The sequence below is a fragment of the Canis lupus genome, chromosome 38, assembly GCF_011100685.1.
Source record: "Canis lupus familiaris isolate Mischka breed German Shepherd chromosome 38, alternate assembly UU_Cfam_GSD_1.0, whole genome shotgun sequence".
Taxonomy (NCBI): Eukaryota; Metazoa; Chordata; class Mammalia; order Carnivora; family Canidae; genus Canis; species Canis lupus.
The window spans coordinates 13515742-13543558 of NC_049259.1; the positions used below are offsets into that span (position 1 = coordinate 13515742).

General features: G+C 34.3%; 1 protein-coding gene and 1 long non-coding RNA gene across 8 annotated transcripts in view; one reads left to right on the top strand and one right to left on the bottom strand.

The window, feature by feature from the left end:
• Positions 1-27817, bottom strand: part of GPATCH2 (G-patch domain containing 2) — a 168062-nt gene that overhangs the window by 134321 nt on the left and 5924 nt on the right. For 4 of the 5 annotated variants that reach the window (XR_005385700.1, XM_038586155.1, XM_038586154.1 and 1 more), the window contains exons 2-5: positions 22640-23356; positions 17130-17191; positions 14112-14294; positions 13602-13681 (exon numbers count right to left, since the gene is read on the bottom strand). Coding sequence is in view for 4 of the 5 variants with exons in the window: in XM_038586155.1 (XP_038442083.1) it covers positions 13602-13681; positions 14112-14294; positions 17130-17191; positions 22640-23356 (1042 nt within the window). In the remaining variant the exon portion in view is untranslated. Of the gene's footprint in view, positions 1-11440; positions 13475-13601; positions 13682-14111; positions 14295-17129; positions 17192-22639; positions 23357-27817 lie in introns of those variants that run through there. The other variant, XM_038586157.1, reaches the window with a different exon arrangement.
• Positions 7362-25527, top strand: LOC102155743. Of its 3 annotated transcripts, none has more exons than XR_005385703.1 (5): positions 7362-7425; positions 16570-16643; positions 23233-23341; positions 23706-23860; positions 25317-25527. It is a non-coding gene; the product is annotated as an uncharacterized LOC102155743 (long non-coding RNA). The 3 variants fall into 3 exon arrangements; XR_005385702.1 differs by lacking the exon at positions 23233-23341 and adding an exon at positions 14065-14177 and having other exon boundaries at positions 7382-7425; XR_005385701.1 differs by lacking the exon at positions 23233-23341.

Here is a 27817-nt window from a genome sequence, read left to right on the forward strand (position 1 = left end):
ACCTGACTTTAAACAAAATCAAATTCCTATTTTAAAACTTTAATTCATATGAAATGTTAATTTTGGCTATTAGGGAATCCAAATTATTACAATAATCACACTATAACTGCATGTGGTACTTTAAGATCTATCAAAGTAATAAAGTAACCTGTCAAACAAGTAATTATCTATATTTAATCTATATATAAAACAAATGGCCCAGAAATGAGTAAAGTCTGTAATTCACTCAAGACATGTTGATGCCATACATTCATGGTGAGAACATCTAATTTCTTCATACATATTCATATCTTCATTCACTTTTAACAAAGTTTATGATTATGACTGTTGGGAAAACAGTGTCTGTCCTTCTAGTGTCTAAATGAAATCTTGGATTACTGACCAGCAGTAAGATATAATCTAAAATATGTGTGTTCATGTTTGTGTAAAAGCCCGTTTTCATACATAGTGTCCGCTGTGCCCTCCATGCCCTTCACAGCGCTACACCGTGGAGCTGGGAGTTAAATGTCGGGAGAAATAGAGAACTGATCCAGTCAGCTAGACAGCCAGAACCTTAAGGATCATTCCAATGGAAATAAAGGCATTTCAATTGCAAACATTAGACACAATACATACAATAATGTGTTGGCAATGTGTTTGTAACATATACAATTACATGCATTAAGTTGCTGAGGAAACAGGATGACTCTAAGATTTTGTTTGATCCAGGAAGAGTTAGATTAATTGATATTTCCTATAAACAGCCAACTCCAAAGGCTGGGCATATCAGTATTTTATGAAGCTAAACGGGGAAGTAGGTTAGGGAAAAGTTGTGACATTAATAAATATGAAAAAGGCAAATGCCAAATTTGCAGCATGAATTAAATTATTTATTTCAATGCAATCAGCAACAATTTAAAAGGGTGAACTAAAGATTCAATGACAAAAATTCTTCAATCTTTCCTTGAAATGAGAACGCTATCATATTTTGAAGATGACAACTTTTACAAGTTGACAAGAAATTTAAGTTTCAAGCCTCATGGTATTTTCAAAAGACAATCACTATAGCTCCAGCTAAAAATACAGAAAAGAGTATAACTTCTGGAAATTTTCATCTCTAAAAGGATTGGAATTCAGACCTAGCTCTGATCCTTCTTAATGAAGCTAATGCTTTGAAAATCTGTGAATCCATAAAATGGGAATTACCATAACATGTCTATCACCAGGCGGATGCTCTTTACAAAAATACCCAATGCTATTTAAATATTTATTGCTGCACTGACCTTTACAGATAGGAAGAAAACCTAACTGACAGGTAACAGAAAATTTACCTTCTAATAGAAATGTTAGTGTTGGCAAAAACCTAATAAGTGAAATCCACATGTTAAATCAGAGGACAGGAGAGAAAACATGTGAGTTGGAAGTAGAAGAGTTGATGGGAGGAATGAACAGCCTATTTATGTGGTGAAAACTCTTACACTGAAAAATAAAACCTCTATCCAATTCAACAGATTTAACTTCATCAACCAAACTCAGAATGATCTGCCCAATATATTCATTAAATTGACCAAACTACCTGACTGAAGTGGATTATTTCTAGGCCATTAGGCCTAGACATTTTTTTGAGACATTAAAAATTTAAGTGTAAATATATTTTTTACCCTTCAATGAGACATTAAAAATTAAGTGTAAATATATTTTTTACCCTTCAAGGAGAGGCTGTATAGCTTGATGGTTATGTCCTTGGGAAGCTGGCCATGGGGCTAGAGAGTCTGTATCCTGACACTACCAGTTACAAGTCATGACCCTTAAACAAGTCATTTAAACCATTTGTCCATGTTTCCTGGTTTATAAGATACAGTGGAGAATAATATTTACTTTGGTAGGATTTTTTTTGAACATTACATGAATGAACATACATAAAGAGATTAGAATACCACCTGGCAGATAATAGGAACTCAAAAAATGGGGAGAGAGGGTGGCAAAAAAAAGCAAGCTGACTAAAGCAGCAGATTCCAGGAAGGTTCAGAAATTGGAGGTGCCAGGTAACTCCGAAACAGGTAATTTATTAAAAAAAGAAAAAGTTGATCCCGATTCCAATCCTCAGTCAGTCTTATCATGTTACCACTGCTACCCTATACCACAGCAGAAGCTCAACATTTATATAAAAATGTTAAACTATAATGAGTACTGGGTGTTATATGCAACTAATGAAAATCACAACTCTACCTCTGAAACTAATAATACATTATATGTTAATTAACTAGATTTAAATAAAATAAAAATTTAAAAACCTAAATAAATAAATAAATAAATAAATAAATAAATAAATAAGTTAAACCAGAAAGGGGCCATACTGATGGGTGACATAATATACCTTTACTAGGTCAGAGGAATTCAGTGGAAGTCAGCACACTGAATGCTCCCTGTCCTCTGCTTTCAAAGTAGAATGTTGGCTAGTGGACTCAACACTGTCCCACTCACCAACCTTGAGGCAGGAGAGTACTTAATAGGAGATTATTTCCAAGGGAAATCCCTATTGAATAGCAACATTTAAGGATTTTCCAACCAAAAGGTACATTAAGCCCTGCATCTGCATACTAGGCATCCAATAAATTTGTTGTTGTTGTTGTTGTTGTTTTTAGTGCTTTGTGAAATGAAATCCTATCTGCCGTTGCATCAGGAAATACATAAAAGGACAAATTAAAAACAATGAAGAATTTTGATACTAATATTGGGAGGAAAGGATGTTACTTAAGGGTGAGCTGGCTATGTAACCAGTGGTGGAAAACGCCCTAAAAAACAAAGGGGTGGGGGAATGCCTGGGTGGCTCAGCGGTTTAGCACCTGCCTTTGGCCCAGGGTGTGATCCTGGAGTCCTGGGATCGAGTCCCACACCGGGCTCCTTGCATGGAGCCTGCTTCTCCCTCTGTGTCTCTGTCTCTGATGAATAAATAAATAAAATAATAAAAAACCCCACAGAGGGGTGATAACCAATAATCGCCAGCAACACTCTCAACATTATAGAGCACATCTGTGCCTGAGCTGGATTCCTGTCACAGGGGTGCTATATGCACCTGTGGATATAATACAAACATAAGCAGAAGAATAAAACAGGGGCAGGAGGGAAAATGCCATTTCAGAAGATGGAACAATCTCTCAAAGGTGAAGAGCTGGAGGAAGTTTTGAAGAAAAGGCAAAGAATTTGATCTGTTCCTTAAGGTGCATGAATCTAAGAGTAAATAGAGGGATGTGCTGCTGTGAGCAAAGGTATAGAATGCATGAATGTGGCTGAACAGGAGAAAGTGGAAGGAGGCGTGGGGGTGTTGAGAATATATAACCATCTGGGAAGGAGTGAAGTGGGTGAGACTTCCTAGGTGAGCAGTGAATTTAGAAAGGAACAAACCTAGATTTTTATGATGAAGGCAGTGAAAACTATTTATTTATTTTTTATTTATTTATTTATTTATTTATTTATTTATTTATTTATTTATTTATTTATCGGGCATCATCATGTTTTAAAAATGTTTACTTGGAGTTACATGGGATATGGATCTGAGGGAGGAAACCGGAAGACAGATCAGGGACATGACTAACGTGTTATTAAAATGTAAGGTTATGAGTAACTACCCTAAGGCACTGATAGATGAAACCGGAAAGAAGGGGTTAACAGGACAGATAAAAAGGTGAAATTCAGACATCTCTAGATGCGGAGAGAGCCAAGGATTAAAGAGAACACATAAACTTAAGTTTAAATTGAAGAATGAAAAACCACTTAGGATCAGTGCTTCCCTTCACAAATGTTAGGTCTCCCTTCTCTCTGTCTCTTTCTCAGTTAATTTTTGTTAACCAAACTGAAAGGTACTGAGGACAAAGGTGTGTCTTACTCATTTTGTATTCCTGGCCCTTCCCACAATAAGGATGTCAGAAGCCTTCATGGTATGTGTGTACAACTGAACCAAAATCTGTGGCTGAAAACACATAGGCAAGACACCAAGTTTCTGGGTCAGATCTAACATATACTTATTTACTCATCCAACAAATGGTATAAAATACTCTGATAAAATGTTTTTGTGGATCAAAAAATGAGAGGAGTCTATGAAAAATACATGTAAATGAATCGGAAGGGGAGGAAACCTAAGTAGTAATTGTTTACTTTTTAAAGACTGTAGATTCTAAAGAAGTATTTCCAGACTACATACTTCAAAATCTATACAAATCTGAAAGACCTCAAAAAGACCCAAGTGCATGCTATTAAATATTACTACAATTATACTGCAACCTAAATATAATGTTGTAAGTTCAGACCTGCATTCACCTGGAACACTATAATGGTGAGCTGTCTATAACCAATGATCAGATTTAAATATGAAGTTCTAAGACAAAGATGCTGTATTAGGAATGGCTAACGTCACCACTTCTTTTGTATCCAAAGAGATCATGAAACTTCTACTACTTTTTCCCTCAGAAAGCACTGGTCAATGTTTTAGACAGCTGTCATTTAACAACAAAAGTTTTACAGGTTTAACTGGCTTAAAATACTTATAAAATACCTGTTGGAATACATCTCTGGTTTGTCAGAATCCCGTCGCCTGGATGACAGGCAACAAATATTTGGTTGGCATTTTCTAACTATAGCACAGGGAACCCCTTTTATTTATATGGCTTTTTTGTGAATTCTCAGTTGTTCAAACTGACCTTCAGTTGGAGGATTTGCAGGTGACTTCAATATAGAAAGCGCTTGTTAAATATTATTTGGAAGTGTTCTACCCATCATTGATTTTGAACTTTTCTGATATTAGATATCCGACATATCTGAAGGCAAATTAGAAAACTGAGTTTTATAGACCATCAGAATAATTCTATCAGCAACATAAAAGGCAGAAAACCAAAGTTGAAGCTTTGAAGAAAATGAAATGTTTGCAACATTTCTGTTTCTCTGATTTTGATAAGAAAGAAAGAAAGAAAGAAAGAAAGAAAGAAAGAAAGAAAGAAAGAAAGAAAGAAAGAAAACTAATGGGGACTCTGGCAATGTCACCACCGTTTTAAAGAGCAATGAGGAAGAGGGGTATTGAGTCTTCATCTGTGGAATCCAATGGTTACCAAACATCAGTCTTAATTTCTAAAAAAGGAACATTTTAGAACATATTTCAAAGGTTTCTCAGGATAAAGGGAGTAATTTTAAAATGATAAACATAATCCTTACATTTTCTAAAAACTTCAAATGTTTTTTAAGGAGACTCAAATCCCCTTTCCAATCTTTAAACAAGCCATTTCTTTTCCAACAGTGTGATAACCTAAGAACTTATGGACAAATACCAAAATGAAAAAAAAATTTAAATGAAAGCATGGCAGTTCATGTATTTTTGAAAATGTAATAGAGACTATTTGCCCTGCACAATATTTAAGTGGCCACAGAGGCAGAACTACTACACTACAATATTAAATTTCAAAGCAGACATTATGATTAAATCCAAAGAAGAAAACCAAACACTATATAAATGCATGGCACCTGCAAACTTTCTTTTAACGAAAAAATTTTAAAGCACCAATAGTAATTTTGTTCTTTATAAACAAAAATGACATTCTTCTATGTGCAGGCATACCCTACAGTGACATTTAAAAATCATGATCAGCCTGGTCAGAAAACAGGGGGAAAGTCTAGGACCTATGCTTACTTCATGAATAAATGGGTTGGAATGATGCACACCCTTGTTTCTTTTCCCAGGTTGTTATAAGAGTAATGAGAGGAAACCACTAGATTAGCCAAGGCTGAAAATTATTACAGCCAACAAATCATATACCTCTAATCAACTTCATGTTCTGTAATCATGTCACATTACCCTGTTGAATCTTCTCCATGGCCATTCTGTTTACTTACTCACCTCCTCCCCCAACCAAGTTTATTTTTACTCCTTAAAATATAAGCTCCGGAATCCCTGGGTGGCGCAGCGGTTTGGTGCCTGCCTTTGGCCCAGGGCGCGATCCTGGAGACCCGGGATCGAATCCCACGTCGGCCTCCCGGTGCATGGAGCCTGCTTCTCCCTCTGCCTGTGTCTCTGCCCCTCTCTCTCTCTCTATGACTATAAATAGTCATATTTATTTATAAATAAATAAAAAATTAAAAAAATATATAAGCTCCTGGAACCTTGTCTGCCATGCTCACTACATTAACCCCCAGGTCCTAGAACAGTATCTAGCACACAGTAGAGACTCAGTAAATATTTTTTGAGTAGATACTATTTAAAAGTCAACCAGATTGTTGAGTCCAATAAAATACAGAGGTTCGATTTACTGTGGATCCCATCTACTGGGGGGACAGGGACATAGCTTAGATCCCTGACATAGAACTATAACCACCCAATACAGCACCCTTTATACTGCTGTCCATGTGATCTCTCAAAACAAATCTGATTACCTTAACCATCCTGCACCCCCCAGAGATTACATCAGTTTGTATCCATTCCCATGGACCAAAGAGTCTGAAACGATCTAATTCCTACCTACCTTGCCAACCAAACCCTGTCTACCATATACTTCTCCACACAAATGTATACCTTATATACACTTCAGCAATACTGGATTCAGTTTCCTGATATTCCATGCTGTTTTATATATAAGCCTTGCCCATCCATGCCCTTCTGTCTGCCAATTCCATCCCCAGTGAGTTAGTACCTAACTCACACCTGAAGTCCCAGCTAACCAATCTTCCTCCTGTATGAAGTCTGTCCAAGTTTCATTGAAAAGGAGTAGGAAAAAAAGGAGCAGAGCAAGGGAGATATTGAGAGTATCATCATGGATGAAGCACACATGTGACAGCTCTCCAGTACACTATACAGGCTTGGAGAGATAATGAAGGACCATGAAAAGTAAGCAGAGAAAACAGTAGAAAACAAGGCAAGAAAACAGACCAGAACTGGATGATGTTAAAGATCAAGAACTAGGCACTATATAATACCTGAGAAACAAAGAAAAGGATTGGAATGGAGGACTTGGTTCCAGTGATTATTCCGATGGAAGTAGTAAAACATTTTAATTATAATTTTTATTACGGCACACAACTTGATTGTGCTCATTCTTCAAAATAGCAAAGAATGCTGCAGTTTTCAAAATAACTCACACTTCCAATAGCATTTGGTAACCAGGAATGAAGACTATTTTATAAAGAGAATTTATTTATATTTATTAGCAACATGACAACAGAGTGAAGAAACTTCCAGATTTCATTAATTTTATCATAGCAAAGGAAAAACAAATTTGAAAATGTTTAAGTTGTAAATGTTAATAGGATTAAATGAATTAAAAAATATATATATAACTTAGAAAAGCATCTGGCATATAGTAAGCATCATTGTGAGTCATTACTAACATTCTCCTTGCTAGGTTCCAGATTTCTGAAGCATCACAAACCCAATTGACAATATATGAAACCAGGCCAATTCTAGTGGTAAGTAACCAGAAAAGCAAGGACAAGTATTTTAAATAGATAAAAAGTATAAGCGGTCAAATCTGGTAGTATTAAAATACTAAGATTGAACATGTTTATGCATTTTTTCCTAAAGGATTTTAAAAGCTAAAAATGGAGAACAGAATAAGTATTCAAATACTTGTTGAATGAATAAATGAATACATTATAATATATTCTGTACTGTTAAATATGTATATATTCCACTTTTAATAAAGTGTAATGCAATAAGACTAAATATCAATATTAATACTGATACTACTTTCAGTGGGCCAGAATGAAAAACTATTAGATTCAAATGTTCAAATATCAATTACAGATATTAAATTTATATATAAAGTATAAAGTGAATAATGACATCAAAATAAGAGAATTTTAAATCAAACAAGAGACACTATTAAAATGTCTTTTGTAGATGAAATGTTTATTACAATTCTACTAAGCAGTACTTATGATACAAAATCTACTTTATCTCAAAACAAATTCTAAGAAAAAAGTATTAATTTCCAGCATGAAATCTGGATCTCAAGCTGACTTTGAGATAAAATAAAAACTATATTGTTAACATACATGGTAATAAATTAGAATATATGTGATATAGTATATATTTAAAATATAAGAGGATTCTAAATATCAATTCTTCTTGGATTCTGCAAAGTATCCAAAAATGCGCTAAGGATACAAACAAATACCAGTTCACAAAGATTATAATGAAGCACTTACGTATCAAATTGCACTGAAAAATACTAGATAATTAATTAGCACATGGTCAGATTACAGCTGAGGACACACACCGTGTGTATTTTTCAAAATCATTTTAGATTTGTTTTCTATTACAAAATTTCTTAGACTAGTCTAAGAGAAAAGTTTATGTAGTTCCCTTATTTAAACCAAATCCATTTAGAATGGCCCCTTCTGTTGTAAAAGGTTGTAAATCAGACTACATATTCCCAGTCTAGTATCCTAAGAAACAATAAAACAAAGGTTGAGCAAGACATACAGAGTAAATCATTATAGTATCATTATCGATATGCCACTCAGGAAATCTGGTCTGGTCTTTCATGATATACTTCATAGAAAGAGAAAATATATACAATATCCCCTTCTCTTACACAACGGAATGACTCAGGATTCTAAACAGATATAAATTATTTGGAGGGCTATTTCGTTGTTGGATATAACAGTATGCTTACTTGTACAGCATGACAATTTAAGGGGTTGATGTTCACATTTTTTTTTGGATATTTAACTTGAGAAACATGTATGAATAAACAGTCCCTTAAATCAGATTTGTTTTCTTTGACAGAATAACCATCACCATTACCACTATACTTGTTCTCATTTCATCTATACAAAAAACTGGACTGAAATGATGATACGATTTTTAAACAGAACCCTACAACCTTTTTTTTTTTTTTTTTTTATTTATGATAGTCACAGAGAGAGAGAGAGAGGCAGAGACACAGGCAGAGGGAGAAGCAGGCTCCATGCACCGGGAGCCTGATGTGGGATTCGATCCCGGGTCTCCAGGATCGCGCCCTGGGCCAAAGGCAGGCGCCAAACCGCTGCGCCACCCAGGGATCCCCCTACAACCTTTAAGTACAATTCCTTATGTAATATTTACTTTGGATTTCAGGTACTATATTTTAAATGGAGTCATTTATTTCCTGATCTTTAACAGACCACTCAATTTGAATGCTAGCTTAGAAAAATTAATACCTGTTCTAAGATTATCAGTTTAAAAACTTTTTTTTTTTTTTTTCAAAAATCTCTTGCCTATAGAAAACACTGATTAATTAGGATGCTCAAGGGCAGGCTATCTTGGCTAACTGAAATGCTATGCTTAAGTCAGGGTAATCGGATTCACTTTATTAAGTACTATATGCCAAAACAGATTCTCTGATGGATCATTATTCTGAGGATTATTCACTCTGAATTGTACCTGATGCAAAAATTCTGGAAATACAGGAGGTTCACCCTATATCTCCTGGAAAATGGTCCCAGAATATTCTTCAGAATTAATTATCACTTGCTTAATTCTACTAAAAAAGGTCAGTATTAGGGGCTGGGTCAGCTGGCCTCCAATAAGCCAGTGTTTTATTCTAACAGAAGTACAGCAATAATTAATTCCTTTCAACATTAAATTATCAGAACTGTGACTGCATTCACCACTCATGTATATGGGCAAAATAATTTTAAAAATCAGGTAACTCTGGATCAAAACCTCCTAAACAGTACAGGTCTTTCTGCAAATGAATGGCCTAATGACTCAAGGTTAGGGAGAGGTATTTAAACAGTTTTTTAATCTGCAATCAGGGTTTGAGGTTTAATGCAGTGGCTGTCAATCTAAAATTCATTCAAAATTATTCTTCTCAGGCCAAATTAGAGATAACATCTGGCTCATATATAAATGAAGTATAAAAGAAACATAAAAGGTTACAATAAAAAGCACTTTAAATATGAAATATAAAGGTATATCATATATAAAATATGAAAAGTCTAAAATATTCTGTATTTTGAACAATAATACAAATGTTTTCTAAATCATGAGATTCTGTGTTTGGTATCTATAATAATGGTAACTATTTTTTTAATATATACTGTGTGACCAAAATGGTTCCCAGCCTATGACATATATATAATCTCATTTAATCCTGATAACACTTCTGCAAATTAAATACTGTATCGATTAAACAGAAAGAGAAGGTAAAGTTCAATTTATAATTTAAAAGTAAAAAAAAAGAACCAGAGCAGGGATTCACCAAGTTCAGACTTCAAAACCTCTAACTTTTCTGTAATACCACTTTTTCCTCAACAAAAATAAAGAGTCGATTCTCATTACTATTTGTGGGTTCCACATCTGCAAATTTGCCTACTCACTAACATTTATTTGTAACCCCCAAATCAATTTTTTTCAATTTTATTTTTAAGTCATCTCTCCACCCAACATGGGGCTTGAACCCTGAGATTAAGAGTTGCAGGCCCCAATGACTGAGCCAGCCAGGCACCACATTGTCAAATCAGTTCTTGTAGCACTTTTATGGTCATTCAGGAGCAGTGAAAAATTTGTCACCTAGTGCACGTGTGCATTCTCAACAGAGGTCACATAAGAAAACAGTATGCATTCCTGTTTCAGCTCTAATACTATAAACAAGTGTCCTTTTTGTGATTTATTCAGTGCCACATTTTTAAGTTTTGTGTTTTTCGTCAGCAATTCATTGTTTTAAATAAACCCCAATACAGTGCTGATGTGTTGACAAGGGTTCCTAAGTATAAAGAAGGCCATGATGTGCCTTATGGAGAAATACTTGTGTTAGAGCAGCCTTGCTTGGGCATGGGATATAGTGATGTTGGTCAAGAGTTTAATGTCAATGAATTAACAATATATATTAAGGTGTTTTTAGACACAAAGATAGCTAAAACAATGAATCATGTATTGATTGGCTGATAAAAATGTTGTGACCAGAGGCTCACAGGAACCTAACCTGGTATTTCCCTTAGGAGCAATGGCTAGGTACTTGCTAATTAGTGTCCAGGGGCAACTTTATAGAACGTAAGTACAGTGAATGATGAGAAATCCAATTGAAAACTTTTCCCCTAAGAATGTATCTATTAATATTTCAGTAAAAGATTCTCCTGTCATTTCCTTCAAAGTCATCATTATATCTGTGTAGTCACTACTCATCTGTATAAGATAAAGAAACCTTTTGTTGCCATTCCATTTTATGGGTTTTAGCTATGTGTTGACTTTTCTCAGAAAACTAATCTCTCTTAAAAGCAATCTAGACTTCTGGTGTGAAAGTCTAAGGAATTAAATTTCATTCTTATGTCATGGGTACTGTTTAAAATGACTGTTTTGTGACATTATAATTTTTAAGACTAGGTTGTTACATACAATATGGACGGTATGAGCAGCAGCAGCAACAACAACAACAACAACAACAACAAAACCTAGCAGAGGAATTTAAAAATATCAGCACAAATTGGAACTCTTACCTTTCTTGTCCAAGTCAGATATTTTATTGAAAAAAAAAAAATTACAGTACTTAAAAATCCAAACAAGGACAATTCAGGACTGAAAGAAAGAAAACCTGAAGGAGCCCATTGTCTTCAGTAAAATTTGAATACAAAAAATGTAGACCAGGAAAACAGTTTATGGCCTAATGCACTAGTTCCATGATAAACACACATATATAGTATATCTCCATCAAGTGAAACTTAATCACCTTTTTACAATTTAGAGAGGGAAGGCAGCTTTTACTATGGTTAAGCCATGTATCATCAATACCATGAAGCTAGCCTATCAGATGTAATAGCTTCTATAAAATACCACAGTGAGATTGCAATAAGCCTAGAAAATGGGCTACAAATCCCAGCTATGCTCAAGCAAGCAGTGAACCAAAAATAAAAATAGGTAAAACTGAACCAAGAACTAGATAGCATTCATCTAGATTCATGATTGATAAGGCAAAGTTCATAGGCCAAGGTTTTAAAGTGACTTATTCAGATCTAAAAGACAGTCATTATACAAAATAAAATAAAAGCATTTATGTAATTCAGGAAAAAAAAGCATGAATTTTTACTCCAAAGGACATAGCACAAATAAGCTTACTTACAATGACCAAATACCACATTATTGTACCTCTAAAATATCACTTTAAATATGCAAAGGTAAAGATACTCAAAGTTGCACTTTATCATATTTAATCTCTCCAGTTTAGACAAGCAATCTAAAAGATGTCATACACTCTCTGCTTAACACATTTTCTGAAATCTTTCAGACTGTAATACCTTTGGGTAAAAGAAATGTCAACTTTAAGTTTCTTTTCCAATCATAATATTTATGTTAGCCATTAAATGCTGAATTAACAATTAATCCATACAACAGTATAAAAATACATGTATTAAATCACAGTTTTCATCAATTATTGGAATTTAATAAAAATATTAGTCATTTTAATATACCATTTTGAAGAATTCAAATGGCCTGAACGTTGTATACTGTCTAAATTATAGCATCAGTAGAAATGTTACATTTTCCCCTCTGTTTATGAAAATGAGCTCATGCAAGTATTTCTGACACTCACGGCGACACATACGGTCTGCCAAAGGTGTGCAAGCAATGCTCACTTTTAAACATGACATAGGATTCAAAGGCATACAGTATTAGTTGAAATACCAGCTTTCACATGATTTCCATAAACTCTAAGCCAAAATGATAATTTTGAGTGGTTTCAGGTATCAAACAAAGCAGATAATTTAAAAAGTAATAGTAAATGATTCTACTAGCACAGACTCGTTACCACTGTGGTTAGCTTAAAACTAGGATGATTTTTTTTTTGTAGTACAATGAACACTATACTATAAAATACAATGGGTTTGTAATACAGAGCAGATTATTCAAGTAGAAAGCAAACTGAACAAAACAGAAATTCTAGTAAAGATTATCAACCTTACCTACTACTCATCTTAGCCCTTGTTAAAATACCCTGAGTAAAATGCAAATACTTTAAATAATGCTGGTTATATAAGACTTCTCTAAAAATGAGCCATAAATGTCAATGCATCATGTTTATTTACAACAGTCAGATATGTAAAAATTAGTTCTTAACCAATCACAATATAAACATTAAGGAATACTTATGTGAGATCTGGAAGTTTTCCATTTTTCTAGCTTTTGTTAGCATTTTGGCAAAGCAAGTAATACATAAATGGATTCAATGTAAAAAAAAATCATAAAAGAAAAATATATAAAATTTACAGTAGTTCTACCCACCCTGGGCCAACCTAGATCCCTAGAAAGCCTCCCCAACCAGGTTCACTTCTGACTAAAGGAAGAATACCAGTCCTCCAGCAAAAACAGCCCCATCTTTTCATCAAAGAGGCTCTCACTTCAATGATATTCCTCCAGGGGAAGAGGACAGGAGCCAGGTTCCCTCGAATGTCATTCCCCAGATGTTCAAAACGTAACTAATTTATTAGCATTAGAAGATTTGGTTTATAGGGGAATCTCACTGGTCCAGTTTGTAGCCTACAAAAAAATGGATTATTTTTAAGTATAACATTAGAATATGAATAAAAGATGAGGATGTGGCTTTTTATTCCATAGAAATGGATACATTTCCAAACATGACAATTAAACAAAAAAGCATGCCTACCATTGAAGTTGTGGTCCCTCCTGATTTTTTAATGGTCTTAGAAGGCATTCCATGCAGGCGACTGAGTCTAGCTTGAAAACCTGGAAAATCAAAGTCTTCAATTTAGGAGATTCTATGATCATTGTTCCTTTCGAAACGGAATTCAGAATGAGTAGGAGGTAGGAAACATCTTGAAACTATCTGAAGCAATGCCTAGTAGGGTTCTAATGAGCTTAGTGCACAACTACTGATTATTTAAGAATTAGGATATTATTCAGGGCTTTTCTTTACTCCTGATTTACCTTTCTAACATTTCAACATTGTCATAATGGTCTTAGCAAGAAGGCAAGTCAACTTCTCCAATAATTAGAATGCATGATAAATGTAGTAGCTGAATTACTGTTCAACATGTTTCTTAACAGCATCTTATATTTAGACGCTTTCATTGCCATTTCAGCCTATCCTCTTTAATGATTATTCCTAGAGTCACCATAAGCCCACCATATTCAGCAGTCAGCAGGTGCTACTGACCTCTTCTTCCTGGATGCGACATAAGAGGGAAAGAACCAGTTAAGATACTTTCAAAGACAGGATCTGGTAAATTTTTGTCTAGCTCAGTAGGATCTTCCTTTTCCCACCAGGGCACAACTCCAGTGATGCCACAGGCTCCCCCTGATTCCTTCTCGTAAAACCAGTCACTCTGCTCATCATCACCTGTGTAAATACAAGAAATCCCCCAAAGATTCAGTTTTATTGTCCAAATACACAGAGTTATCAGATTTAGAGTTAAGAAATATAAGAGAACAAATAAATTTGAATTTCAGAGAAACGAATTTTAATATCAATAAATAGTATCCACACAAAATTTTTAGTATGTCTAGATACTACATGGACATACTTATACGTGGACATACTTATACTAAAGGAATCATTTGTTATTTAATTAAAAGTCACATTTAACTGGGGATCCTGTATTTTATCTGGTAATCATTTATATAATCTATACAGAAAACTTATTCTACATCATGACTTCACTAAAATGTTTTTTAACACTACAACAAGAACTGCCACCACGACAAAAACACAAGCTTTTCTGTTTTAGAACCAATTAAAAAATGTGAAGAAAAATAAATGTGGCTAATTCTAGGGCAAAAATTGTAGAGAATTCCAGTTAAGTTACTACCCTTTCCAAATTAAAGAAAAACAAGCCTTAATCTCCTATGGAGAATTAAAAGTATAAAACTGTAGAACCTGTTATCTGCAGCTGATAATGGCATATAATTAGCTTAATTTCATGATTTGTATGGAGTGTAAAAGGGGAAACAATCATGAACAGATGTGACTAAATGAAATTAATCTGATTAAGTTCATTAAGAAATAGTTGTGAAAAACTTGATTTTAAATGAAAAGTGACAATACCACAGAATTTACAAAGAAACTACACTGGAATACAACAAGCAAGATGTTTTTAAAACAGAACACAATCCATAGTAAGTCTGACTTTTGGGAACATCCATGAGTGTAACCATGGAGAAATGATCCATTTAAAATTCAGTTCAAAATGTACTGGTGAGTGGACAGTATTTTGTTTTTAAAACCAAAAACATGAATCAACAGATTTTTGTTTTCACAATAGGAATAAGGAGGCAAAAATACAGAAGACAGATGGCTTTTAAAAATAAGTGACAAACGCATTTTGAGTATGATCCTTGATTCATTAAAGTCTCCGTGATTCTTTGAAAAACTACTAATTCTGGTTTTTAAGAGGGTCATCACAACTACCATAAAGTCTTTCCCTTTACCGAAAGAGATTTCTGACTTCTAAAATATCTTACTACAAATATTTTTAAAAGCAAACTAGAAAAAAAACAAAGCTTCAACCAAAAATGACTTTACAGGAAACAGCCATACTTCAAATTATGAGTGAAAAGTTTAAAGCATTTGGAAAACCAAAGCCACCAGTTTATTTCAATTGAGGATTTAATTAAAATTAATTTTTAAAAATGACCACATTTCAAAGCACGTAAGTATTACTTCTTTTACTGAGAATTATATTAAAATTTCCCAGAACAGGTACAGGTACAAGAAAAGAAAAGGAGTCACTTGAAGCTAATTATCCTAGATGTTAATTCCAGTGGAGACAATGTTATTATGGAGAAATGAGGTTATTATTTTTTTATGTGATATACAACTTTGTTCTTAATAGGGAAATCACATAGCTAGCTACAGATTACGAACTTGAGCTCTGAAGTCAGACCAATTAGAATTGCAGTGTTCTGCAACACTGGGGAAGGTATCTCGACTCTCTGAGCCTAGGTTTCACCAAACGCCCCCAAAAAAGACTCTCCTGGAGAAAAGCGTAAAGTAAATTGAATTACAAAAATGCACTTAGAAATGTAAAATATAATAAGCTCATAATAAATGGTAGCATATTATTCTATACCTTTCAGAGCTTTTCAAAGAGGGACAGATTTGTCTAAAAGTTATTTTTCAAAAGTTTTTTTTCATTTCATTTCATTACCAAGTACAACATTTCTAATAACTTTGAGTAGACACGTGTATTTAAATGAGAATTTCAGTATATTATCAAGGTATCAAAGCTCACTCTGAGCCTCAGGGTTCTAACATATTTCAGCAGTCTCTTAACTTTAAAAAGTCTATGGTCTTTAAAACAGTATGCACCTATTTACCTGGAATATATATGGCTTTATAAGTAAGCAACAATGATAGATCATTTATTTTATTCCTACCACCAGGAGGATAAACAGACTAAGAGAAAAACACATAGGTAGCTACTATTTCCTTCTTTTTTCCTATCATTAGACTATAATTTTTTTAGGCTATTTATAATTTAAAACAAAGTTTTGGTTTCTTTTTTCCCCTTAGAACTTACTGCTTTCTTCTAAATATTCTCAAGAAAGGCAGATAACATTTGCAGGTATGCCTCCTGCCTCCTTCCTCAGGTTTTTCCTATTTTCTTCCCAAATAGGTAGCTTCAAAATAATGCTATGGGAAAGTGTGAAAGGCTTCGGGGAACTTCAAAGATGTAAAAAGATCTAAGAGGTAAGACATGACTGTTTAACAGTTTACAATATTGAACTCATGAAAAGTGTCTAATTACTTACGAACTGGATAGGATGAATAAATGTCACGGCTGAATAAAAATGACAAATGACTTGCAAATCCACCTTTATTAATGCTTACACAGTATTAAACACATGTGGAATCAGGTGGAGACAGAACCGGTGTCTTGTGAACTTGCTGAGACAAAATTGAAAAGACTGATGTACGTAAAGCTTTCTTAAGGAAGATGATCCTTCCTTAATATTATTAGCTCCACATACTAGCTTTTGGAGATAATCAATTACTTTAGGTCATGAAGACAGGGTACCCTGCATAGCATAGAAAATAACCAAACCCCAGTCCACTGAGTAGGTGTATGTAAGGTAAATGGATTGCAGTCCTGAACCTAGGAAATAACTAGTAAAAAGCACAACTTTAAAATGAAGACGTTTTTCCAAAGGAATAAAAGAAATAGCATTTCAGTACCTTGTCTTCCCTCATCATTCGTAAATAAGCCAGCATCAGTGCTGCTGAGACTGCTGGAATCACTGCAATAAAGGAAAAGGAAAAAAAAAAACAAAAACAAAAACAAAAAAAACAGATCAAAAGAACAATTGATCTCTCAGTCGTAAAATTTTAAAGAGACATGGCAGTTCAGAGATGAAACAAGCCTGATAAAGATCGGAAAGAAAATAAGTTGATTTTTTTTTTTTAATCAAACTGCAAATATTCTGGTTCCATTAACTACAGAGCATATTATTTTTGGCACATAAAACCACAGGAATCTAATGGGACCCTGACAGTAAGCCAGATGTGACTGCGACGAGGTGCTGACACAATTGATGCATTTTATTATCTGCTTTCATTGAATGCTCACTGCTCCTTTCTTATGTCATGCAATTCAGCCTGAGTGCGGAACACCACTCTCAATAAAATGGGCAAAGTCTCAATCAAAGGCAGGCTCAGCCTTTCTTCAGCACATGAAATGCAAGGGCCCAGGATGAAATTACTTCTCATGACCACATTTGCAAATATTCTGGAAAAAGACATTACTTAAGAATTCATAACAACTCTATTACTTGGCAAGGAAGAAAAAAGTTTACAATGGTAACAATCCATTAAATCAACGTTAAAATCTCTCTGAGTAATCACCGAGCAAAATATGGAATACTGCCAATATTAAGGAGGAGGTCTAAAAAATAACAGGTTCTCCATACTTCCAAAGAAGTTCGAGTATGATACAAAGTCAAATTTCATATACAAATTAAACAGTAGATATTCAACTGACATAAACTGTCAGTACTAGTTCTAAGAGAAGCAATACTTAATCTAGTTAGTTAAAAGATGCAAAAACAAGATCATGTAACAAGAGGTTTGGCCTCTAAACAAAATTGATAATGTTCTTTAAAAATTCTCATATACTCTTTTCTTCCTGTAATTCTTAATTTTAACCAATCAGGAAATTGCCCCTGTGAATTTTGTCATACTTTCCCATTAACGTGTACAGCCCTATAACCTGACATACTTAACAAAACTGATCTGTTTTTTTTAAATTAATCTGTTTTAAAAGATTTAAATTGAGAGTTTAGGATTAAAAGTATAGATGAGATCTAAATCCCTGTTATCTGAATATACGATATCATTTCAATTATTTGATTTTTAAAAAATAAAAAGCATAAGGATTTATTAAGTGGTTCATTTTCCCAAAGAACTCTAAGTACCATTTTCTTTAATTTTCTTCATATTAGGAGAATGTATGAAACTCCCTATACTGCACAAGTGTTAATGAAAGAAAGGAATACTTTCTTAGACAATCACACTCATAACTGCTTATTTACAAACATGCACGTTCTCTTAGGCACAGAGATGTCTGAGGATTAAAAAGACTTCGGAAACTTCATTTTTTTTGCTATCTAGCTGGGTAAACTACTATTGACTTTTTTTCTCTTCAGTGACTGATTAGTGCTTTCCTGTCTGCCTGCATCAACACAACCCTAACACAGGGCCTTATCCTACATACCCTGAGTCACAATTCTTTTTCTGAAATCCTTGAGGCAAAATGTATTTGAAATTCACAATTTTTCAAAGTCTGGAAAGATATGTTCTAAAATGCCTAAAAGGGGTCTAGGGTAGTGTGCCAGTATCAAACCTATTAATATGGTTTTTCAAATAAATGAATGAATATCCACATTAAATCCAGGTCAAGCTAGGTCTGGCCACCAATGAATTAGCTTTTCACAGCTTTCAGAATTCAGATTTACAGAAAAAGGATTGTGAAACTGTGAAACTATGTGCTCTTTTTTTTTTTTTTTTGGAGGGGGGCGGGATACAATGGTCTTCTAATTTCTGAGTTCAGATTCACTTCTTTTAATATTCTACATACAGCCAAGCTCATCTTTTATAAATATAATTTGCTGGCCAAAAATATTATGATATCCTGGATGGGATCCTGGAAGAGAAAAAGAACATAAAAAAAAAAAACAAAAAAACAAGGAAATTCTAAACAAGTACTGACTTTTGTTAATAACGTGTCAACATTGGCTTGCTTATTCATTCAGACTAGTACATCACAGTAATGTATGATATTAATAATAGGGGAAACTGGGTACAGATATATGGGAACAGGATATACAGAAAATCTCTGTACTATCTTTACAATTTTCTATAAATCCAAAAGTGTTCTAAAAGAAAAAAAGAAAAAGTTTATAAAACATACATGTATATATCTATGCATATATACATATATAAAATAAATAAAATAATAAAGTATTTTCTATTAAAAATCTAAAATTACTTCCCCAAACTTGTTGGATTAAATATAGATTTCAAGGCTCTGTAATGGATGAGACCTACCTAAATTCTTCCCATCTCTATTTCTGGCTTATGTTCTTTCTCCAAGTGGTATCCCAATTTTCTCTTTCCTCTCTCTGCCTGCGTACTTTTTTTTTTTCCTTAAGATTTTATTTAAATTTAAATTAGTTAACATATAGCATATTCTTAGTTTTAGGGTTAGAATTTAGTGATTCATCAGTTGCATATAACACCCAGTGCTCATCACATCAAGTGCCCTCCTTAATGTCCATCACCCAATTACCCCAGCCCCCTACCCACTTCACCTCCAGCAACCCTCAGTTTGCAACCCTCCTATATTTAAGAGTCTTAAGGTTTGTTTGCCTCTCTGTCTTTATCTTATTTATTCTTTTTAAAGAGAGAAGGAAATCAAACTTCCCCTTCCAAGAGCAGCTTAGTCCCTAATGATCCTTATCTTCATTTGGCATCTTTTCACGTGTGTTTTAAACAACATGTCTCCTTATTTATATTTCACCTCATTGACATCTAGCTAGTTGCTCCAAGTACATCATGTAGTTGTTAGCATGTTCAATAAATCAGAACAAAAACTTATATATGGAAGCAAGTCTTTTCATTTTTGGCATCTGACAGCCATTATGGCTTATCTCCAAGGACAAGTCTTCCCACATTTTTTTTTTTTTTTTAGCATGACTTTTATAGCACAGTATTTGGAGAATATATTCCACAATGGTTGTCAAATTAATGTTTGTACACTAATCCCAATCCTCTGCCCCAATCTGTTCATTTCCTGTATTTTTTATTCTTGACACCAACACACTGAGAGGCCTATTTCTCATTCATCCTCCCAAATACAGTCAACTCTCCATTGATTCCAACTCTTAAAATGGCTCTCCTATTGTTTTCCCTTCTACTATCACTGCCACAATTTGCCCCTCCCTTAAGGATGAACTGGAGGTCGGTCAAAACCAAAAAAAACCCAACATTACTGTGCTATAAAAGTAACTCAAGAAAATGTAAATCTAATTGAGTTTCTTCACTATTAAAAAGTCTTCACTGGCTTCCCTTTATTTATATGATGAAATCCAAACTACCATAGTACACAAGATCTTCAAGACACACTGCCATAGGCTCAACGCCACTTTGTTCTAGTAATAATCAATTATATGCAATTTTCCCAGATATGTTCACTTTGCTTCACAATTCACACCTTTGCATAAGCTGTTCCTCTACCCAGGAATGCCATTTCCCTTCAACATCTGAACAATACTTAAACCTCAGCTCCTTTAGGAAATTCTCCTTTACCAGTACTTTCTGCCCAGCATACTTCATTTTCATCGTTTGCTTATCTGCTATTCTAAACAACCGGGCTGTAGGAAACAGGGTCCGTCTTTAGTAATCATCCCACAGAGGAGGAAACATGCATCTAAGTCTTAGGTAACAATAAAAATAGTTACATAGCTAAGTTTTAAAAGAAAGAAGGGGCACCTAGGTGGTGCGGTCTGTTTAGTGTCTGACTCTTAGTTTCAAAGGTTCAGGTCATGAGCTCAGGGTGGTGAGACTGAGACCTGCTTCGGGCTCCACGCTCAGCATGGGGTTGGCTTGTGATTCTCTCTCTCTCTCTCTCCTTCTGTCATGCACCCCCCCCCCCCAAAGTGCACTCTCTTTAAAATAAATAAATCTTTAAAAAAAAAGACTAAAAAAGAAAAATATTAAAAAAATATTCTGGAGTGAAAACATCCTCTTTGAAAATTTGTACCTGGGCTGTTGACTGCTGGGTAGCCTGATCATATCTAATAGAGACTCAGATATTTTTTACAATGAAGAGAAATGAGAGTTTCATCTCATTTTTCTTCCAGGGTAGATGTCTGTCAATACAAGGCAGATATCAATAAAAGAAAGGCTTGGAGGATCAATCCAAAAGGCAAGTAATCTGTAAATAATCCAGAAATGAATACTATCTCCATTGCCACATATTCTCCCTCCCAGTGACTGAGAAAAATAATCACTTTCAAGTCAAGCTAGGTGGTCCCCAGTCATATTGGCCCAATTACCATAAAAGTAATTTTCATTCTGGTATAAAAATGCCAACTTTTTTGGAAGAAATGCAGATATCATAAAATTTTCAAAGCTTTCCTGAAACATTTTATTTTGAGCAATTTTTACTTCTTCCAAAAAATTACATAAATAGCAAACCATCACTGATAAAGGGCCCATCCTATAAACTTTTATCAGGTCCTATTCATGTTTCTAATCATATCTATAAGCAAATATATATATATATATATATATAACTGTATATATTATTAAATATATACATATAAAATCCATGGTTCATAACCTACATGATTAAAATAATGCCAATCTTACAAATCAAAATCAAATACTCTTTGTCAGCAAGGATTTTTTTTTTCTGGATCATAGTTCTGTGTTTGGTTTTAAGAACATGCCTATAAGGATGAACAAAGTCAACATTTTCTCATTCCTTGCAGTAGCATTAGTTCTGTGTAAAAGAAAAATGATCACTTACCTCTGACGCTGTTAAAATTGTACTTAATAATTATCATTGTGGTATACCTGCTTTCTAGAATAGATAGATTAGACTAGCTGCCAAAGGATCATTGTTTTTCTCATTTGTCTAATGACAAGATCAAGTGTTTCTAGACTATAAATTAGGTTTTACAATTCATAAATGATCAGATTTCTCAGCAATCTAGAGACTTCTTAAAATACCAAGCCATACATATTGAAATGGTATGAACATTTGATTCTCAGGTATCAATATAAACTGATGAATTGTGACCCTAAAAAGCACCAAAGGCTAAAGCTCTATAATTAAACAAATAAATAATTACAAATCCAATTCCAAGAGTTACAAATGTGCTGTTATTCAAAAGCACATTCTTTCCCACTGAAAAACTATTTCCTTTTCTCTTTATAGCTGAATATTAAGTCTTTATAACACAATCAAAAGATGTTGTGTAAATCAAAGAAGCAATTTTGTTTTGTGCTAAACATTGTAAATTATAAGGAAATATAACCATGGTTAAAACAGTAATATCACTATTGCTATATTTTATTATTATAATTTATAATTATGTTAAAATAGAATTAATTAAAATACAAAACACATTCAAGCACAAACAATGGAGACACATATTTTTATACTTAGAGAATATAAAAGTCACCTTTCACTCATGAGTTCATCTGAGACTTTTTGCTCTTCATAGTCCATTTTGTCCTTACTGGTCTGGCTTACTTCCTCACTTTCTAAAACTACTCCTTCATCTTGGATTTTTGGCCCTTGTCTAATTATTTTCAATTTCCTTTTTTTGACTTTGTTCTTGGTAAACTCTTGATATTGGTAAGCTCTGTCATTGTCCATGTCCTGGTCTCTACAACCTTCAAGGGGCTGGGTCATTGTCCGTTTGTTACAGATGTCCTGTGGGAGGTCCACTGCCATGCGTTTGACCTTTCTCCTTCTGCGCAGAGTTCTGTTCCCAAGGTTGTCCACGGCAAAATCTGATTCGTGCCATAGAGGTCTTTTTCCTCGTACATTATTATTTAAGTTTGATGATGGCCTGCGTTTAGCCACTAACATTTGGTCATCAGAGTCACTATGATCTTTTTTATTATTATTGTGATTCTCTCTATAGTCCTTGCTTGGTTCTTCTAAACTAGAATCAGAGCCTTCACTTAAGCAGTGGCCAGGCTCCCATGGGTGATGAACATTATACGACCTTCGTTTTCTCCCTCTCCTTTTCCTTGCTTGGCGTTTCAGAGGACAAGACATACTTCGAGAATGATCGCCTGTTTCAGCAAATCCACCTCGAGCTTGCTCTGAGCTCTCTTCCAACGCGGAGACAAGATCATGAACCAGTTCTTCCATGGTTCGACTGAAATGCCTACATTTTAAAGAAAGAAAAAAAATTAAAGAAAATAACTGTATTAACCCAGTTTATTACAGCAGATAATTCACGCTAAGTCTAAAATTAAGTTATTATAAAGCATGTTTAAAAGTGATTTTTCTATTCAAGATATTATAGTATCAAATATTTTGACTCATTTTTAAGTTCCTTTTTCTTGTATAAGTTCTTTTATTAAACATAGGAATTACTTCAAGGTACAGTAACTATATTAGCAATGAAATATCCCAGTAATTTCATATTTTTACTGTGTAATTATGGGAAAGTTGTTTCTGCTTAAGTCACTTTTCATTAGTCTACTCCTGCTCTTGCTCTACCGTTCTCCTAGAACAGATAAAGAGAAGACTTTCTCAATCCTTCTTCCAACCATCCCCTCCTCCTAACTGACTTCTAAGTGAAGAAGGAAGCTGTATAATTCTTTACTCACCACATGCTCTACCCAGTCACTACCACAATAGGCAAGAGAGATGGAAAGACTGACAGGTACTTTCAAGATTTGTAATATATGTTTTTTTTTTTTTTTTTTTTAAAGAGCTTAACCAGATACTAGGCATATAGTTAGGCCACACTAATTTCATAACTCAGTCAAGCAGAAACTATGTTCTTATTCACACTGGAGCCTCACAGGTCTAAAATGGCCCTTCATTTTTCTTACAATTCCTTCTGAGACAGTTTCTTGGCTTTTTTTTTTTTTTTTTCTTTTAAAAGAAACAAATAAAAACCTCTGAATTATGTTACCAGTGAGAAAATTATCCACTTGTCAGTTAGGATAAACATTAAGCATTCCTTAGGAACTTTTATAAATCATACTGGCCTTTTCCAAACCCAACTCCCAAAGAGTCTAAATCAGTTGGTGATGGAGAATCCAAAATTCTGATTTTAATTTTAAACCTTATAGGTAATTCAAATATGTATCTTCATTATAAAAATTGTGATTCATCATTTCTGAGTTCTAGAAGCACCTAGGGATCAAAATATTCTGAACTACAGAGGCAGGGGTAGGCACACTTTTCTGTAAAGGGCCAGATAGTAAACATTTTAGGCTTTGCAGTCCATTAGGTCTCTGTCATAACCACTCAACTTTAGCCACTGTAAGGTGAAAATAGCCCTAGGCAAGACATAAATGAATGGATATGGCTATGTTCTAATAAAATTTTATTTACAAAACCAAATGATGGCTGGCCATAGTTTGCTGACCCCTGGTTTATATAGTCTCTACAGTCTATAATTTTAGGCATTTGCAAGTTCCCAATAATAACTTTTAACTTTGTCTTTTCATTTTAACAACCTGAAAACAAACATACATTGTAATTCAACCAGATTTACTACTTATTAGATGATGTACACATACAGCTTCTAACACAAGTACTTACTATGTGCTGGGCCCATTTTAAAGTGTTTCATATGCATTAGGTCATTTCATTCTCACATAATAAGCGTATAAGGTAGTATATGAGATACACAGTGACAGAGACACTAAGGGCAATTGGCCCAAAATGACACCCCTAGGAAATGGTAGAAACAGGTTTCAAATTCCAGCAATCTGATTCTAGAGCCTGAAATCTATAGCCGAGAAGAGCATCCTAGTACTACATAATTCCAATAACCAGTTTGCATTTTTGTTGATGAGTGATGTAACAGCAGGTGGTACTATTTTATTTTATTTTTTAAAGATTTTATTTACTTATTCATGAGAAACACACAGAGAGAGAGAGAGAGGCAGAGACACAGGCAGAGGGAGAAGCAGGCTCCATGCAGGAAGCCCGATGAGGGACTGGATCCCGGGACTCCAAGATCATGCTCTGAGCCAAAGGCAGACGCTCAACTGCTGAGCCACCCAGGTGTCCCAGGCGGTACTATTTTAATTGTTCAGACAGATTTAATATACATCTATGTAAGGCCAAGTGACTCAAGTTTGGCATCATATTCTTTTTAACAGAAAAACGAAAAAAGGGAGACCTGAATCAACACACGACACAGGGCAGAAAAAGTGGTGAAGGTGTGATGAATCCGAAGGACCAATGCTGTAGCCGTCAGTAAAACATACACTGTGAGCAATTCACTAAATGGACATACTCTTTCATTTAATGAGTTTGAATTTTCCAGATCTCCTTCGGCATTCTGAATGAATAAAAGCTTACATGAACACACCTCTTTAAATATGTATGTTTTATATAAACTCTGGAGAACCACTAAAAGGATCCTATATGTTACTAAGGTTTCAGAACACTGCATATGATTATGAGAAATATGTCACATAGAATTGTAGCCAAAAGAAAGGCTATGATCCTGACTAGATGATCCAAATGGGTGTTTTCACCCTTACCTCTGTTATAACTGCCTTTTTGTTTTTCTTTTATTACATCATTTGTTCATTTTGTTCATTTCCTTTAATACTATTTCTTTGGAAGAAATGTAGTCTGAAAGACCTATTATCTCTGAATATAATATAGTAAGATACAATTCATTGGAAGCCAGTTTAACATGTCTTATAATAAAGATCCCTGTCTAAAAGAAGACTCAGTATCACCTGGTTCTCAAGTAACTTACTTTTTGAAGATTCAGTTTTCTTACCAATGGGTAGGTGACTAGGTCTAAATATTAATATAAAATTAACTCAATGCATGAATACAACCTCCAACTAAATCTGCAGATTACTTTGGAAGTCATAATCTAGTGCCTTACTTTAAAAAGAAAATGTGGTGTTCCTAACATTAGGTAAAGGTTAGCAATCAGGTTCAACCAATTGAAATGTGTCTTCAAATAATTTCATTTAAAAAGAACTGCTGTAACAGACATAGAACTGTCTATTCTATTTAAGAAAATAGAACTGATAATATTACTAAGAATGAGTGCAAAACTTCTTTTACCATCATTAAAATAGTCACCATGATTTTATATTTTCTTGAGAGCTTAAAAAATTTTAACCAGAAGAACCCAATTGATGCCATGATGTCACTCAAGTAGGAATCAGATATGAATATCAACGAATACAATTACTTTAAGAGAGTTTTTGGGGTGCCTGGGTGGCTTAGCTGGTTAAGCATCTGACCCTTGATTTTGGCTCAGGTCATGATCTCATGGTTGTGATATTCAGGCCCACGTCTGGCTCCACAGTGGGCACAGAGAGCCTGTTTGAGATTCTCTGTCCTCTTCTTCTACCTCTCCCCTCCCTCTCAAAAAAAAAAAAAAAAAAACAAAGACTTCCTAAAAACCCAATAATAATGCAGAAAAAAAATACATTTAACATAAGTGCCATTCAGAGTTCATCAATTTTTTCCCCTTCAGTTTCAACTAACCAGACTACTGCAAGCCAAAATCCCTGTTAATAAGCCAGTAATATTAGTCAGTCAAGCTGCTTCACTTGTATCTCTCAGGGAAAACTGCCATCAACTGCCCTCACAGAAATAAAGTTGTTATAAGAGATCACCACATGACCAATAGCTCATTTATTTTCTTGGCATTTACACTAAAGACCACTGTATGGAGACACTTTATCTTCAAGATAGTTTATTAAATAAGACCTTTCCTATTGAAGAGGAAACCTGGAAATTCCTAACCTTCTTGTACAAAAACCTGTGTTTATTAAGCATTATTGTTGTAAAGTTTAAATTATGGTAAAATTCAGTGAATTACCACTTAGCTAATTAGAACAACAGTCACATTTATAAAACCATTTCTCTTTATTTGGAATTCAATGGAAATGATACCTTTTGAGAACAGTTTGCATTGAGCACAATGTCTCAGATACCCCGTACCTAATAGTTTTCTTAAAATACTCCAAATGAATAGAATAAAATTATAGTCCCACTATCCATATAAAGTTGGATTTCATAAAAAGAAGTGACCTGAGTAGATAGGCATTTTGGTTTTGTGTAGGTATTACATTGCTTATGATCAACCCAAAACTTGATATGTCAGTTTTGGGTAGGAATTTTTTTTGCCAAATGTTAAGTTTCTTTGTCCTCCTCTGGGCAATATTAAACTTCCAACAAAATGAGTCAATTGCTCTCTCTGGCTTTCTTAACATGGAGCTCTAATTAATTCAGACAAAGGCCTTTCCTAAAGATGCATGTTTGAGAGTGAGGATGGTCAATGAGTGTAGAAAAACTGGCACTGAGTTTAGGGTTTTCTTTCAAATGTTTCTGGTTCAAGAGAGAAGATGCAGGAAGCTGCCTTAGTCCAAACTTACTGTTCCTATGTTCCCAAAGGACTGGGAGTTGACTGATAAACCAAGGACTCTCAAACAGCGGTCAACAAGGTATGGGCAGGCACAGCAGGAGATGAAGCCCAAGGAACCCCACCTCCCAAACTGATCCCCCTAATAACTAACAACTGTCAACAACTATTACTTTTTAAAGACTCTTAGCAATAACCACTATTCGTAGGAGGATAAAATATAGCATAATCTCCTTGCCTAGATACTGATAAAAATAATTA